This window comes from Callorhinus ursinus, unplaced genomic scaffold (assembly GCF_003265705.2).
Source record: "Callorhinus ursinus isolate GAN/ISIS: 27379988/994484 unplaced genomic scaffold, GSC_fseal_2.0 scaffold7, whole genome shotgun sequence".
Taxonomy (NCBI): domain Eukaryota; kingdom Metazoa; phylum Chordata; class Mammalia; order Carnivora; family Otariidae; genus Callorhinus; species Callorhinus ursinus.
Window position 1 is genome coordinate 960,525 of NW_027397069.1, and position 17,431 is coordinate 977,955.

Sequence of the window (17,431 nt, forward strand, 5' to 3'; positions counted from 1 at the left end):
TCCACAGTCAGCTTTGCTTTGCTGTTTCTTAGGCATAACCTTCACTTCTGAGCAAATTGCAAAATAAATTAAAATGCTTGCATACAAATATAACAAAATACTATTCTTCAAGAATCAAAACAGAGGAACAACAGATTCCATTTCCTGCATTTTTGTTAAATATATATGTATATACATAAATATTTTTAAATTTATTTACTTAGGTGTGTTTTCCTTTGGGGTTTGTTTTCCTTTTGTGTTTCCAATTTACTTATTTCAGGAAGTAAGTATGATAACTGGCATGAAATATAGTGGATGTACCTTAACCTCTCCTCAGCAAAATAGTTGTGGGAGCTTTTGAATATCCTTTCACATGTAGGTTTCTTTTCAGATATATAAGAATGTGTGTCCTGTGTAATGATTATGGGTTTTCTGTCATGAATTAATTTATATGCTACATTTCCCTTAAGTTTAGTGATAGGACAGTATCAGCCTGTCACTTCTGTCTCTGACTTTGGGGTGAGGATTTATGTTTTAGACCTTGTATAGAATTGCCAAATTCCAGCATTTAAACACAGTTTTATTTCTAACCTACAACTGTCATCTTTGTAATGGAATGTCCATCAGATTCTTGGGTGTCTGGAGGATTATCTACACACACCACTTGGGGTGACAGATGAGTGTGGTCGGTGGGAGTCTGGAGTCAGACAGACCAGGGTTCTTGAATGCCCTTCAACAAGTAACTTCCCCAGCCTCTGTCTTGAGCTCTTCATCTGTGAACTGGGCATAGTATCAGCTTTGCAGGTTGATAGAGTTTAAATGGGTGTTACGTGTCAAGTGCTCATTTCCAAGGTTGGCTCCTAATAAGTACAACGAAGGGGTCCCCTTGGAGCAGAACGTGTGAGGCGGAAGACCAAGGGCAAAGCGATGCCTTCCTACAAGCTAGCGGGCGGGGAAGATGTACTCACAAAGTGTAATGTATTTGCACACCATCCCTAAAATGAAACTCCAGAGAGTTTACAAGTTTCAGTAATGCTGCATAACTTAATTATAAGATCTCTGCTCTTTGTCTTCTTGGAGTGTTATAAAAGTTCTTTTGTCCTTAGGCTTTCTTTACCAAGAAACATGCATTTATGTATCTTTTTGTTGGTGGAATTGCCCGAGCTTGTTAGCAGATCCTCTGTAAGACCCAAAAGAGACAGACCGGGAGGAGTGTTCTGTACATATAATCATTTCCCCACTTGTCATTTCACCAACCTTGCCAGAGCTTTTTCTCAGTTCCCCCGCACACAAAGGAAACACTGTATTTTTATTGATAATTTCAGCAGCATCCTAATGTAGTGTAAGTACTCTCCTAGAGAAAAGAAAAAGTGTGTCAGGGTCGCCTTGTCACTGAGACTAGCTGGGAAAGAACGTTTCATTAGTCTGATAATTAGAAGTGGTGTTTCTATTATTTTTTAACATAATGTGAAATCCTCCTCTGACGATACTGAAGGCTCTTTCAGAGTGTATCAGTAAGACTCCTGGTTCAATTTCATAATGAATAAAACTTACATTCTTTACACTTAAGTTACAAAGTCTCAGCTTCTGCTTAACTGGCGATTGGACTGAGAAACCTCTGGCTCTGTCCACATCCAGTGGTGTCACCTGGGCAGTAGTGAGAATCCTGTGAACACTCTTCCTTATTCCCAAAAGTCACCAAGGAAAGAATAAGATGACTGATTCCTTAAAAAAGGAGTTCTTTACAGATGGCCCAGAGTAAAACTGCCTTTACAGTTTCATAAAATACATGTTAATATCTCTAGTGCCTGTATTTACTTAGCCTTATAAATAATCAAATAATACTAGAGACTGAGCGAGAGTGAGTTTCTTTCTTAATAGCCTTTAAATATTCACCTTGAAGATCAACACTTAAAGCAAAATAAAGCACTTTAAAAAAAAAATAGCCAAGAGGCATAGACAGACATAAAAAGATCACTTTGAGTAAACTTATTTATGTAGTTCTTAAGAGTCACACATTTGTTCCTAAAATTCTGAGATTCCAGACTAGGTGTTTGATCACTTAAAAAGGGAAGTGTTATGGCCTCACATACTCTGTGTCACTTTGCAGTCTCAAAAACAGGTGGTAGAGAAATTTGTATCACTCTGAGAACAGGAGAACTTAGAAAGTCTGAGTAGTTCCTAAATGGTACATGTATGGTTCACCCCCATGAAACACAAGAGTCAAGACTCCAGCCAGGGCTAGGGGACCCTTAGACCAGCATCTTCAGCCTGTGATGGTGCCCCTGGGTCAGCAAGCATACAGAGGCATCCCTCGTGAGACAAAAGGTCGTGTACATACGTGTTCGTCCCATGCGTGGTGTAGTAAAGGGAGTGTGCATACATGCATGCCTCACCCACTTCCACAGGGACAGTGTAGACTCTTACGTGTACACACAGAACATACGTAGCAGTATGAAGAAGCTCGCACAGGTCAGACACCTAATGATCGCTGGGCTTGTCCAAACGTGTTGGGCCCGCGCCCTGTTTTATATCGTGTAACCTAGAACTGACTTCAGTCATAGTCCCCAGAGCTGAATCCAGAAAATCCTACAGGAGCAGGTGGAAGGGAGAAAGGGTCAGCAGGGAAGGGGGTTGTGATAGCAGCATGTCAGGTCTTTCACATTTCCTCTTTATTTTTAGATCTTTTCATCAATGCTGTGTCTTATGTCTTATTAAGACATGCTACTGTGCGGTTTTAAAAAGTTATCAAGTCCTTCAAGCCCCTCAACGGGAAGTTGCTAATAGTAAAATTATCAAAATGTTCAATTTTTCAAATATACAAACTGAGACAATGAGACTTCAGATTTCCTTAGTCAAATACAAGTGCTACGGTTGAGGTGGATGGATGGATGGGCGGATGGATAGGCGGATGGATGGACAGACGGATGGATGGGTGGGTGGGCGGGCAGCACGTTGGGCACGAGCATGATTGATGACGTTGCAGGGGGGCCCAGGCTGTGTGTTACTAACAAGAGTTCTGCTTTGAAAATGGCTTTTTGCATTAGTGATGTAGCCCCGGTTTCATCGTTTCTGAGGTTCAACAAGGAGATGAAGGTATTCTTTTATTGAAGCAAACATGTGGAAAATTGCTCTGGATTCCTAGAGAATAGAACATGTCCCCTGAATGGAATAAGGTTCATGTGTAGGGCACATTCAGACAGGACACTTTATTGGGGTTACCACTGGTCTCTGGATGGTCAAAGCAAATAACATCACGTCCATCTAAACTCTCATGCCGTGGACAGTGGCGCATTTTCTCCTCTGCAGTGTTCTATGCGAAACTGTCAGCAAACATTAATTCAGTCACTAGTGAAGTCTTACCACCCAGAGATGAACTCAGCCTCAGATGGGTATTTTCCACTTCAGTGCTGCAGATGCCCAATTACTGGACCATTAATATCATTGCATGCGATTAGTGACAGTAGAATGAGCAAGAAGTTATGGGATGGGCGCCCTCCCCGCCATGAACTTTTACTCCAACCCTTTGCTATCTAGGCATTTCCATATCTCCGCACGGATATTTTAATAATTAAGACTTAAAAAGCCAGGAGTGGGCAGTGGATTGTGTGCTAGAAATAATTCACTCCAGCACATGCTTCTTCACGGTTCAGAATGTTACCATGAGATATTATCACTGTCTCTTGACCAGGAAGCCTCAGTTTTACAAATCTGAACGCTTAAGTAAGGCTAATATAGACAATAGGGAATAACGTTTTATCTTTAGACCTCTTACATCATTCTTGCTGTGAATTTTTTTTTTTTAACATGAGTTTGGTCATTGTATCGAAGTCATCTAGCCACCTATTTTTAAAACCTAATTCCTTTTAGTAGATTTTGGCCCATATTAAGGTTGACTCTCATGCCGAAAGGTAATTGTTCTTTTACTGTTGACTATCGCATGGTCAGGATGTTAATTTTGTCTGAATTGCCGTAACAATAAGATAAATTCCCTTAAAGCATACTAGATGAAAACTTTTTTTAATGAGATCTTTTTGCAATTTTTTTTTTACCTACTGGAAGATTCCACCTGCATAAATCATCCTAACTTTTAGCCATAAAATCTTAGAAACGAGTGTTTTCCCTCAACAGAATTCCTTAGAAATCAAGACACTAAGGCTTTGCAAGCAGTATTTTCAGGGGAAACAGAGGAAACCACTCCGTAATCAATCTCATGTGGTTAGCATGCCTCTAGTGAAAGAAAAAAGGGACTGGTCATTTATTGCTAGGACTGTTTGATCTTTCTCTGAAAAATGTCACTGCACTGCTAGAGCCTGGAGGGTAGAGCGTTCATTGACATGTATTCCCTGTGTGTACACGTGCATGCTCATGCACGCACACCCACACGCACATGCATGCACACACAGTCAACGCTTCTTACCCCATCCTTTTCAGCCTGGTTGTATGTAATCAGTGATCCTTCAGGACTGTGTTTCAAAGGTAACTATGGTTCTTAGCATCTTTAACGATTGTCACGAACTGCATCTTTGTGTACAGTTCTTGATGGCTATAAGATTTTATGAGTAAGCAGTGATAGAATTTTTATGCTCTAGATGTGGTGACTGTTACTTTATATTGTTACTGTTCTCTCAGTAGGTTGACCTCCCTCAATGTTCAAGTCTCATGGGATCTATGAAATAGGAGATAGAGTGAATATACTGGCACTTCTGCATAGTATCCTGTTGTCTCCCCCTTCCTTCCCCCAAATTAACATAAAGTGGCAGAGTAATATGTGTCATTAAATCTTTCGGTAAATGCACAAAGACAGTTGGCCAAACTGCTTCAAGGTTGTTACACCTCCTCTTATTTCTGAGCTGTCAATGGAATATCCTATCAGTGTTCATGATGAACCTTTGAAACTGAGGAAATTAAATTACACTGTTTTATTCAAGAGCATCCATTTATATTTGATACCTGGTATCTTTACTCAGATTTTAATACTAGAATGCAACTAGAAAGATACTAGTATCTTTACTCACATTTTAATACTAGAATGTAACTAATTTAGAAGGTCTAAATTGTAACTCCATTTTTAAATTCATTTTTCCAAATCGTTCTGTCTAGCAGAGAAACTAATTGTGTTGTGTAGAAGTCACTGGGGCTACGCCAGTTATTAATTCTTAATGCATGATTTACTGCTTTAAAATTTCAAAACACAACCATAGTGATGTGGTTTTAATTCAAGTGATTCTTCTTATCATACTGGAACAATGTTTCCTTAGGTGAGAAACACACACACTCTACCTCACTAGTCCCTTATACAGTGTTTAAACTGTGACCTATTCCCCACACACTGAAATCAGTTAATCAAATGCCAGCAAGAGCTATCTTGTCAAATAGGGATTAAAACAAAACAAAACAAAAACAAAACCTTTTTGTGAATCTATATTTCACTTTGAAAATATCTCCCTTTGTATTTTTCCTTTTTCAAATTGAGGCCATTTTAAGAAGTGTTTATATAGCAAAGATAAGGTAAATTTGGTGTTATGGGATGAAATGCCATGTGCTTTGAAATAAGGGTGAATTTTTTTTTAACATCCTGCCAAACAAAAATAACAAGGCCCTTGGAAACTCACGATGACACAGTCTTCATCTCTTACACTGTAAGTCCACAAAGAAAAACACATAAAAAGAAGCTAGAAGTGAATTTTCCTTCCTCCTTTTGGCACATTATACAGCTGTTTCTGTCTCAGGAGTTTTTATTAATTACAGAAAAAGGCATTTATTTTTGGCATTCAGTGAACATTATCGTCTCCATGTTTGGAATCTTTCTCCTCAGTATGTGGAGAGGATACTCTTCATCCTCAAGGCATTAAATCTGCATTGAGATCTGGAGATTGAGTCCCTGTTTCCCGTAGTCCACATTGGGAATATGAATTGATGTCAGGGGTTTAAGGAGATAGATCTTAGTTTCCTGGGTTGTATGTTCACAGTAACTGATTACATTTTTATCAGGCTCCTTGTTTTCCAAACTTGCAGATCTCATTCCATCTTTTTTTTCTTTTCTTTCTTTTTCTTTTCCTTTAGACACTCCGAGAGTTGCTAGCCCTGCTGGAAGGCAGTAACCTAGTTTGTGTGCCATGTTTATTTGAATCTCACGGCTTCACTTTCCATGTGTCTCACTTGATTCTGCTTCTTTTAGTTCCTCAGTTTGTCAGGTGATAGGCTTCTGGTTCTTCTGAGTCTGTGTTGAGCTGAAGGCGAGAGACCGATGTGTGGGAAAACTGGCCCGAAGAAAGCAAAAGTAGGAGGGCCAGCATATCATGACATGGTGGAAGAGAATAGTACAGGGAGGATGATAGTGATAGAGAATTGTCATAAAATGCTGTTTGTTTCATAATTAAATAAGACAAATTTGTCCCGTGTAGCTTTATATAAATTGTGGTTTTTATTCCTAGCAGACAACTGAACTCTGTCGCTTTAATGGTCCTATATAGCTTATTACCTATCTCTCTTTGGTCGACTGCTTTGATGAAGTGGATAAAAATATTTGCTTTTGAGTGTCTGTCAATCACCCGCCCCATCCCAACAAGCTACATTTTAAAATAGTTTGAAATACCCTCCAGAGTAGCAGTGTGTTTTTCATCCTTTCCAGCATAACCAAGAATTTTCCTTCATAGCTTCATAGTGAAGCTATATATTATCCTGGAGAATTTTTTTGTGCTGCCCTCATTCCTGACCCCTTTTTGAATGAGGCTCGTATATCTGCACAAACCCAGCAGCGAATTCTCCATCTGATGAGCACAGTGTTCCCGAATGTGATAGACTGAAAACAGCCCAAATCCAATGCTGCTGCGTAGCCCCCTGGGTGCAGGGCAATAACAATCAAGAAGAAGCCAGGTTAAAATGCACTGTTACTTCCTCTCCGTGGGCACAGTCTAGAAAACACAGCCAGAGAAGATTCTTGCCCCTTTAGTCTGTTTTATTCACTGGTTCTCTTTTCCCTGCTCCGATAACCAGCGTAGGATTGCCAGTGAGTCAGAACTGCAGCTAAGTTTAAGTCCGTGTGCAAATTCACGGGCAACCACAGATGTTGGCTGGTGCAGTTTTCAGATGTGAAGAACTCTCAGGCGAGAGTGTGAACTCAGGGTACTTTTTTGCTGAGCAATGATCTCCACCCGCTGAAAATCAGGCCTCAGGGGAGCGATCTAGTGATTTCAGTATACTTAGGACATGCAATTAGATCCCCGAAGCAGAAGCTTTTAAAAGCAGGCCATAAAATGCCCATGTATCTTTAGTAAGCCTATTTTCTAACTGGATGGAGAAACTTTTCTAGTAATTTTTAATTTTATAAAGTCTATTTTTTTTCCTCTAGGCCAAGGGGAAAAAAATGTCTGGGCACCAAAAGCTTAGGTATAACAGTGTTATTTTTTCCTGTCTCTAAGTGATTAAATGCAATTTCATCCATTTAGTAATACTGTAATTGTGGTGGCATTAGCTAATGCCGGCAGAGAGAGACAAAGAAAAAAACGAAGTATAATGAGGTAACAATTTATTTTTAATCTTTCTCTAAGTTAAAAATTCCTAATACATTCAAATCAACAATAAAAATATTGCAACATTGTCTCCTGAAATGGAATTAGATTTTTATCCCAAAGCATTAGCAATTTCTTGTTGTTTCTCAAAGTCAGTTGCTAAGCCTGTTTTTTAAAGCTTCTTGGTGACTGGGTGTTACGGCAGAAATCAGACTTTAATCTTGTGGCTTTATTTCAAAGCTCACCGCCATAAGGAGGGGCAGTCAGGATGGGACACTTGTCAGGGTCCTTGGCCAAGGCAAGGAGGACCTCAGGGGGACCTCAGCACTGAGAACCACACTCCCTACACTCCCTGATGAGGAGGTATGGTAGGAAGAGGGAGGTTAATTGTCATTACGGCATCAGAATAAGTTCGAGTCCCTCTAAATTATTTTAGACTTGCTCCGAAGTTTACTGTCTGAAGTTTCTGTTGGTTGCTGGCATCTGAAAACCGGGTTTTCTGTGACCGCTCAGGTCATTTCTAACGGAGGGTGGGGCAAAAATCTTTCCATGGCAGAACATCTCGCTGTATTATATAGTTTGTCCCCTTCTTAGGCAACCAGGTATTGGGGATGCCATGTTAACATTCGTAATGAATTTTTCAGTATCTCCCAGTAACCTTTGCTGCTCCCAAGGTGACTTAAAGGGCAATGAAGCAGAGTCTGGAATGCACATCACAGCGTTCTGCCTCCTGGCCCACCCTCCCCCTTCACCCCCACCCCCTCCCAGCCAACAGCAGCCTCTGGTGTCCAAGAACCCCAAGAACCCTACCAAGGCACAAGCTTCCATTTCCCTCTGTGCAACTCAGGGCCAGAAGGCTTTTTTCCCCTCACCCAGGGAACAAAAAAGTTTCAACTGATAAAGATGCAAAGCAGGTTCATTCTCCTGCTGCAGAATTTTCCTCCTCCATCTTGGAGTCTGTGGGTGCTCAATTATAGATTGCAGTTTATTTGAATACTTTTGAGTTCTTTACGTTGGGGGGTCATTTGGACAAAGTTTGGGGTGAACCAAAAGGAGCTCTGCATGAAAGCATTGATATTCAGAAAGGGCGTTGACCACAAATTAAAATCAAAAGAAAAAGAATCACCCAAATGACAGGCACCTCTGTGCTTGCTTCCAAACTGATGAAGGAGAAGCAGTCAGCACTTTTGAATTCTGTTCCCCAGGTGACACTTCTTTACCTTGTCTTACCCTTTCTGGTATTCATTCTCTTATTTTTTTCCTTTTAGATCTGAATCTTTGACCTTATTACCTCAAGGTTAAGATAAACAAAACCTCTGTACCCTCCCCCTCTTCTGTGCATGACCCTTCAGATCTTATTTTTAACATATTTGTTAAGCTGTTAGCCAGAAAAAGTTAAGTCATTTAACTGCATTTGGGTGCACTTGTGCATGTGGGCACATTTCTGCCCATATGACTTAGAAAACATGGAGATTCCATTTGAATTAAGTAAACTAAACTTTTGAAGCCATTGGCCAAATAAAGACCTCAGCTTTCTGCATTTTTCTACATGAGAACATAACCTAATTTTTGAGAAAGATCAACTGAGAAAACTTGAAATAACTAAGTGAAGATTATAGCGCTCCCCAAAATGGTGCCTGGTCATAGATAGCCACACTGTTTTATGCCTTTAGGAGGAAAAGACACTTCGAAATTTAGGAACCTGTCTAGAGGGAAAAGGGAAAGCAGATGGAAAAATGGGGAGAAAAACAGATTTTATTCGATTCACAGAGACATATAAAGTTTATAGGTATTTGTTTTAACGCCTCTGCCGGATATTTTCTCAACAATCTACGAGAAGACACTGTCTACTTTTTACCCCCCAAAACTATTATGGCAGTGTTGCCCGTTTCCCAGCAGAAACCCAGTGCCAGCATCAGCAAGAGGAGTGAGGTGTGGTTGTAAGACTGTAAACTTTAAGGAAACACTCAGATAAGCAAAGAGATACTTATACACACGAGAAGCAGCCATTGTTCTTAAGGAGAACAGTGAAAGTAAAAGTTGGTAACTCAAGGGCACAAAGACAAGTAAGTAAGTGCGTTATTTTGCAGCTAATATAGTTATCTGTAGCGTGCATATTTCTATGCGTGCACGAAGTCCTTGTTTGCCATTTGGAAAACAACCCATTAAAACAATGTCTTTGGATTTACTTTTACCAGAAATGCTGTCCCTGTTTCCGTGCCTTGCAAAGTGCAGTGTTAGTAGACAAGCCTTTGATAGTCCAAGTAGAGAACGACTTAGCAGCGCAGAGATGTATATGAAACACTTCTGTTCCTTGCCCCTTGAACTTTGGAGGGATGAAAATGTCTGGCACCCTCCACCTTCTTTTCTCTTCTGGAACTTGACCTGTAACTTAAATCCTCTTCCTCAGTGAAGTACCTGGCAGCCTGTCTTCTCGCAGCTTTAGTTACAGTGCTATTCAGAGGACACACCATCCTAAGGAGACAGAAGGGCAGTGTGTTTCAGTAGAGGAGAGCATAGGCTGTTTTTAAAAAAAAGTACTGAAAATGGTCAAATGCTCTGCCCTTTCTCCTCTTCCTCCTCCTCCCTCTTGAAGTGGGAAGCTAATCAAGCTGGTGAACAGGAGGCCAGTGGCCGCGGGACGTCGTCCCCACACACCCCAGGGTTGTTGCCGCGGGGCCCTGACCGAGCAGAGGACATGTGTGGTCCCCTCTGTCGGTCAAGCTGTCTTCTAGCAGGTAGCTTGGTTGAAGGGTTTGCCCGAGGTCCGTCTCGGTAATAAGAACACACTTGCTATTTCTGGTCCAGTACAAAACGATGGAGAGAAACTTCAGAATTTGAAGACCTGAATCTTGGCTGCCTTCTTCATCTCAAACAAGGCTGGGGAAAGAAGGAGAAGGGGGTGTGGGAGTCTCCTCATTTAGTGTTTACCGAACTTGGATGCTTGGCAAACGGGGAGCATCAAGCTAATTGTTCTTGAAGCAGGAAATCTGTAGTTGAGGAAGCAGGTGTTGTGGGATGATTACCATGTTTTAAAGTGACTGTATTAACTCTTTTGCTCTTTTGACTTTGACCCTGAAATAGTCAGTAAGCTTTTTGGAAGATGCTGTCCCTTTTATGTATGTGGACTACCTACTAAATCAGTTGGTTCTGAAGGAAGGAGAAAGCGCTTAATAAGTAAACTTGAAACCAGATAGCATATGTGCACCAGTGTTGACAGTCTCCATTTTTCTTTCTTTTCTGTTTTTTTCTTATGTTTGGCCTTCAGCATTCCATACTTTCAGAAAACTTGTGACTAAGAGTGAATTCTTATTTTTCAAATTGTTTTCAGACATTTCATGTTCATGTAAACTTGGCTTATTGATTTCCTGATTTTTCTTTATTTTTTTGTTTTGTCCATTTTATTTTTAATCAGCTACATCAAATGGGTCTTTGGAGGGCCTGGATAACCAGGAGGGAGGGGTGTGCCAGACAAGAGCCATGAAGATCCTCATGAAAGTTGGACAAGGTAAAGACCATCTGCTGCTTCATGAAGCCACTGTAATCTGGTTCGGCCCCCAGCGAGTATGGCGCCGGTGCTGTTAATGCCTGCCTTCAATCCCTCGTAGCTTAGTTTTGAAAGCAGACCTTTCTCTGTACCTTGAGCCACTGACAGATTGCCTCAAGTCAATGTAACACACTTCTTTTATTGGAGATTCCTCTAAAAGTTAAGGTCAGCCAGGTACGATGTCCATTGCCATATAGTGTATATACGTATATATGCACTCTTTTTTCTTCTTAAAAACGAAAGGCCTCTTTGATTCAAAAGTTAAGATATCCAGAGTGAAAAGTAAGTTTCTGCCATTTTGCCCATTTCTGCATCTTACCTACAGAAGACTTTAGTTCACTGAGCCTTTTCACATACAGATAACCTATTGTGCAGAATTATTCTTCTAATTAGAAATTGGTATAGTAGTCAATCAACTTGCTCGTTTAAATTGAAATGTCATCTGCAATGCTCTGCCTGCCAAATGCAAGAATCCCTATAGTTTGCACAGATGGCCTCACAATCTAAACCTCTGAAATAACTAGTATAACCGTTTTGTTTTAAAAGGAAAATTATATTCTTGTATGTCACAGTACTTTGCATAAAGAATCTTACGTTCATTGCTATTTATGCCTCTTGAGATATATATCCAAAAGCTCCTAGAGCTAGATCTCATTAGACGCCTGGGCTGTAAGTAATCTATTCTTTCTCATATAGATGCAAGTTCCGCTGGGTCAACCAGGCATAATGATCCAACACGACGCCCAGAACTAGAAGCCGGTACAAATGGAAGAAGTTCAACAACAAGTCCCTTTGTCAAACCAAATCCAGGTATAGCAGCATGAGTGTGTGTGGATAGGTCTGTGTGCCCCGGGCGCCTTGGGTCCCAAGAGGTAGAACAGAGTCCGAGCACTTAGATACCACTTGGGTTAACTTGTAGTTCCTGGAGTCGGTAATCTTTGCTCTCAGTTAGTTGTTATTAATTACTCAGTCAGAACAAAATAACTCATTCCCACGAAAGGTTCACATTCAGAGGAGTAGAATTCATCAGATGTAGGTGCCAATTATGAGCACCACTCAGACCAAAGTTATTTTTATTGGTGACACTTAATCGTGCCGGTTGCAACACTAGTTTAGAGCTGATGTTAATGTATATATAATTAATGTTCTAATCCCTCCTCTAATTATATCTAATCCACAAAGAGCCCGATTGATCCGCTTTCTACATTTTAGGTGGCAGCATCTTGAAATATTGCATAATGCCACATTTTTCAGGTGGTTATACCGCTGAAATTTTTTTTCACATTTTCAGTGTAAAATAAAATACCAGACGGATCCTGGGCCGCAGTTTAGAATACCAGAGAAAGTTGGCTGTCATTTAACTTCATTTTCTTAACAGTCCTTGAACAGATAGCTACGTATGTGTTTGCACGCTAATGAAATTTTTATGTGGCGGTTGCTGGGCAGACCTCCGCAGTTTTGGACCCGGGGTCTGTGCGCCTGGTTGGTAGTCGTGTGAATTTAGCATCTGCAGCGATATCCCCCGCTCTCTCCAAGCGTCAAGGAGGAAAGTTGTTATTTCTAACTTTCAGTGACAAGATGTGTCAAATTCTTGTGACAAACTGATAAATGGATCATATAATGATGCCAGGCGATTTTTTTTTTCGTGCTTAACATTTGGGTTGGCAGCCTGTTCAGTGTGAGAGTTTCTGCCACCTTCCAAATATATTTTAGGTGTAAATCAAATAATACAAACGAGGTAGGAGTTGAGCGTTTTCCCAGGCCCCAGCAGTCCCGGGCGTGCTCGGGCCGCGGTGCCGGTAGGCAGGGCTTGTCTGTTCAGAGTGCAGGCGGTTTGAGATTCCCACGGAGCCAGCGCCCAGGGAGGAAGGCGGGAGAGCAAGGGGCCGCTTCCTGCGTGTGTCCCCGCCCGTTCCCGCCGTGGAGGGACCGTGGCGCGTGTGGCTGCGAGGCGCCAGCAAGGCCCACCCAGGGTCAACTGTCCTGACGTGGGGGCCGCGCAGCCCTCGGCTCTGGCGCGGGCGGGTGGCTGCCTGTGCGTTTGGGGTGGCTTGGCTCCCCGCCGGCCGCGCCTGGGGCCCCGCAGTGACCCTTCTGCCCCTTGTGTCTCCCCGCCTGGCAGGGTCAAGCACGGATGGCAGCAGCGCCGGACATTCCGGGAACAATATCCTCGGTTCCGAAGTGGCCTTATTCGCAGGGATTGCTTCAGGATGCATCATCTTCATCGTCATCATCATCACGCTGGTGGTCCTCCTGCTCAAGTACCGGCGGAGGCACAGGAAGCACTCGCCGCAGCACACGGCCACGCTGTCGCTCAGCACGCTGGCCACCCCCAAGCGCGGCGGCAACAACAACGGCTCGGAGCCCAGTGACATTATCATCCCGCTGCGGACCGCGGACAGTGTGTTCTGCCCCCACTACGAGAAGGTCAGCGGGGACTACGGGCACCCCGTGTACATAGTCCAGGAGATGCCCCCCCAGAGCCCGGCCAACATTTACTACAAGGTCTGAGACTCGGCGGTGCCTTGGCTTTCCCGGAGGAAACTTCCTGACCCGCTGCCGCCCGAGGAGGGTTTGATGACCCCCTGTGCCTCGACTGGACTGGAGCACAGCGGGGGAGCGGGAACGCCGCTTCTCGGAAGAGCCCCGTTGAGTTGGACAGCTTGCCTCGTCTGTAGCGCCCCGGGCCGTGGTGGAGACAGACGCTCGCCGGCAGCCGGGAGCCGGGCGCAGGGCGGGGGCCCGCTGCGACTGCAGCGCTCGCCTCCCACCCCTCCACCTCCAAGCCATGTGCGGCACTCAGGCCTGCGGGGAGCCGAGGGAGATGGAGCGCCTGGACGGGGTGGGGGGGGGGGAGCCGGGCGAGGCGTGGGAGCCTCCCGGGCAGGTGTCCCGGGCCGCCGTGCCCGGAAATGCGGTCTCTGCCTCGGGCGGCCCTCCCGAGGAGCGTCCGGACTTGACACACAGACCTCGGGCTGGGGGAGGCTTGCAAGAGGTCCAGCTTCCAGTCCTCACCGTGGCACCCCCCCCCCCCCCACACACCCCCTGCCGATCTCTGGCTCCCCCTCCACACTCTGCATCACTGCTGGAACACTCACGTTGGGGGGTCTCCTGCTCCACGCACCTGCAACCACAGCTACAGCGGAATGGGTAATATGCTTCTCGAAGTTGTGTTTGCTAATAAGGAGCCTTGCAGCCAGACGCCAGGCTGGGCTGGCAGCCGTGGAAGACGAGGAGTTCGTGGAAGGGGGCGGGCCAGGGAAAAGGGCTGTCTGCAAATGCAGTTCAACGCCGCTGCCTCCGAAGCAGAGTCGGGTGGGGGAGAACCCAATTAGGTAGCACAGCACTTTGGTTTGGCTGAGATTTTAAGAGGCAAGTAGGAGACGCAACACCACCACTCGCAGTGGAGGAGGGTGCCTTTGAAGGAATCCGCTCTGATCACATGGCAACGTGCAGGAAAACCAGAGTCCCTCTTGGCTGGGGAGAACAAAGGGGCATTGTTGGGAGAGGAACAGGCCAGGAGGGAAGGGGGCAGTGGGCCGCTGATGACAGATTTGGGCAGGACTGTTGTGGTACTGGCAATAAGATGTACAGCTTCGAAGCTGTAGGAGAGTCGGTCTGCTTTGGATGATGTTTAAAGCAGACTCAGCTGCTATACTGATCACATTTTATTAAACACAGGGAAAGCATTTAGGAGAATAGCAGAGAGCCAAATCTGACCTAGAAGTTGAAAAGCCAAAGGTCAAACAGGCTGTAATTCCATCATCATTGATGTTATTGAGGAATTCTCTTATGTAAAAGGTAGGTCAGATTCCCCGCCCCCCCCCCCCCAGTGCACCTGCCCCCCCCCCCTCCCCCCTGGAGCCTCCCCGACACTTTGGTTTTGGGAGGTGCTGTGCTGGCCCAGGGAGGGCTACTGAGCGAGGCCACAGCGCGGCTGCTCTGTGTCTAGGTGAAGCACACGGCGAACCTCTTCGAGTCCTTAAGCCGGAAATCGATGATGTCGAGGGGGAGAAGGAAGATAGCACGTATTTATAATAGGTATAGAGAACACAAGGGGTAGAAAGTGAAAGATTTTTACTAATATATATTTTAAGATTGCACACAAATCACACCAGAGGATGTGAAATTCACTCGTGGCAATTGCGTGGTCCCAACGCTCAGTGCTTAAAAAAGAAAAATTGGACAGCTACTTCTGGGAAAAACATCATCACTCCCCAAATAACAATAACGAGAGTAAATACAAAAATAACCCAGTCCTCTGAAGGCATCTCACGGAACCTAGACTAGGAAATGCAAGCCCCAAACACCAGGAAATGGACGTGACCGCACCATATATCGAACAGTGGCAAGATGTCCGGGCATTTCTTCTCTGTGTCGTGTTTCCCCTTTGCCTTACGGCTCAAGTGTTCGCTGACACCCACCGGGTCACGTGGAGGGGCTGTGGCGGCAAGTTCAGCTCCGGCCCCCTCCGCTCTTCCCCCTCCCCCTCCCAGGCCCTTCGTCCCCTCCCTTCTGGGAAACAAAACGAGTAAACAGGAAACCTACTTTTTATGTGCTATGCAAAATAGACATCTTTAACATAGTCCCGTTACCATGGTAACACTTTGCTTTCTGAATTGGGAGGAAAAAGAAATGTAGCAACAGCATTTTAAGGTTCTCAAACCTCCAGTAAATACCTGCAAAAATGAGTTGTCACAGAAAATTATTCCTTCTCTATTTCCTGAACCTGAAAATGATGTTGGTCCAAAGTGCGTGTGTGTATGTGTGAGTGGGTGAGTGGTATACATGTGTACATATATGTATAATATATATCTACAGTATATATTATATATATCTATATCATAGGTCTGTGGAGGGTTGTCATGGCGACCAGCCACAGTACATATGTGATTCTTTCCATCACCCTCCCCTCTCCTTTACGTGCATCCATACAAGATTTTCTTGTAAGCCATCAAAAATTAACCTTTAGGATGGGGGAGAGGGGCAAGAAGGGGAAAAATGGGAAATGGTCTGATTTTAATGAAATCAAATGTGTGTCTCATCGGTTGGCTACATTTTGGTTATATGCTAAACTGTGAAATCAGATGAATTGATGAAGAGTTACCTGCAACCAATTGAAAAGTGTTCTGTGCGTCTGTTTTGTGTCTGGTGCAGAATATGACAATCTACCAACTGTCCCTTTATTTGAAGTTGGTTCAGCTTTGGAAAAGTTACTGTAAATGCCTTGCTTGTATTATCATCCCTAGTCACCTGACTTTGGAATTTGCACCATAATGTTTAAGTGAAGATGCTGTAAATAGGTTCAGATTTTACTGTATATGGATTTGGGGTGTTACAGTAGCCTTATTCACCTTTTTAATAAAAATACACATGGAAACAAGACAGAAATGGCTTTTCTTACCCAGATTGTGTATATAGAGCAATGTTGGTTTTTTATAAAGTCTAAGCAAGATGTTTTGTATAAAATCTGAATTTTGCAATGTATTTAGCTACAGCTTGTTAAACGGCAGTGTCATTCCCCCCTTTGCACTGTAATGAGGAAAAAATGGTATAAAAGGTTGCCAAATTGCTGCATATTTGTGCCGTAATTATGTACCATGGATATTTATTTAAAATTTCGTTGTCCAATTTGTAAGTAACACAGTATTATGCTTGAGTTATAAATATTTTTTCTTTATTCGTTTTGTTTTAATAGCCTGTGCTAGGTTTTCAGTCCGCTTTACTTCCACGTTGCAGTCAGCCCCCAGAAACGAAACCCGTGAGGTCACATTCCACGTCTGTTTCAAACTGAATTTGTTCTTAAAAAAATAAAATATTTTTTTCCTATGGAAAAAGTGCCTTCAAAGTTTTTTCCTTTCCCTCTTTTTTTCTTTTCTTTTTTCTTTCCTTTTTGCTTGTTATTTTAATTTGCTTTTCTACTCTGTTTTCTCTATAATTACAGTTATCCGGGACCTTCTGCCCATGGGCATTTTTGTGCCCATTTTTCAAATCAGGGCATGCACGTAATGTGATTGTTAATCTCGCAAAGGGCCACGAGCCCATTGGTTTCCCCATAAAACTCGAACTCACATTTCACAAATATTTTATCGTAAGGTTTTATCAAGTCCTAAGTAAGCGTCCTAACCAGAAAGCATCTCTAGTTTCACCTGGATCACACCGTCTGAGCCGTGACCTCATTCAGGTGAGAGAGGAAAAGGAAGGAGACGCACTTCTGTTATCTCAGCACTTAATTCCAGATCGATCCAGTTTCCATTCAAGCAGAGCAGTTTGCCATAGACCGCTTTGTTGTTCTTCATGGAATAATCCCAGGAGGAAGGAAAAAAGTCCAATGTTCTCTGTCAAACTTTAACACTGATGAGATCATCCTTAGGAGGGAGGTACTTCAGGT

At 43.4% G+C, this 17,431-nt stretch overlaps 1 protein-coding gene across 1 annotated transcript in view; it reads left to right on the forward strand.

Annotated features, from left to right (window-relative positions):
- Positions 1–16,869, forward strand: part of EFNB2 (ephrin B2) — a 43,800-nt gene extending 26,931 nt beyond the window's left edge. Inside the window, exons 3-5 of the mRNA XM_025874926.2 lie at positions 10,909–11,001; positions 11,737–11,850; positions 13,163–16,869. Coding sequence (XP_025730711.1) covers positions 10,909–11,001; positions 11,737–11,850; positions 13,163–13,551 — 596 coding nt within the window. The 3' untranslated portion in view covers positions 13,552–16,869. The remainder of the gene's footprint in view (positions 1–10,908; positions 11,002–11,736; positions 11,851–13,162) is intronic.
- The last annotated feature ends 562 nt before the right edge of the window (positions 16,870–17,431 follow it).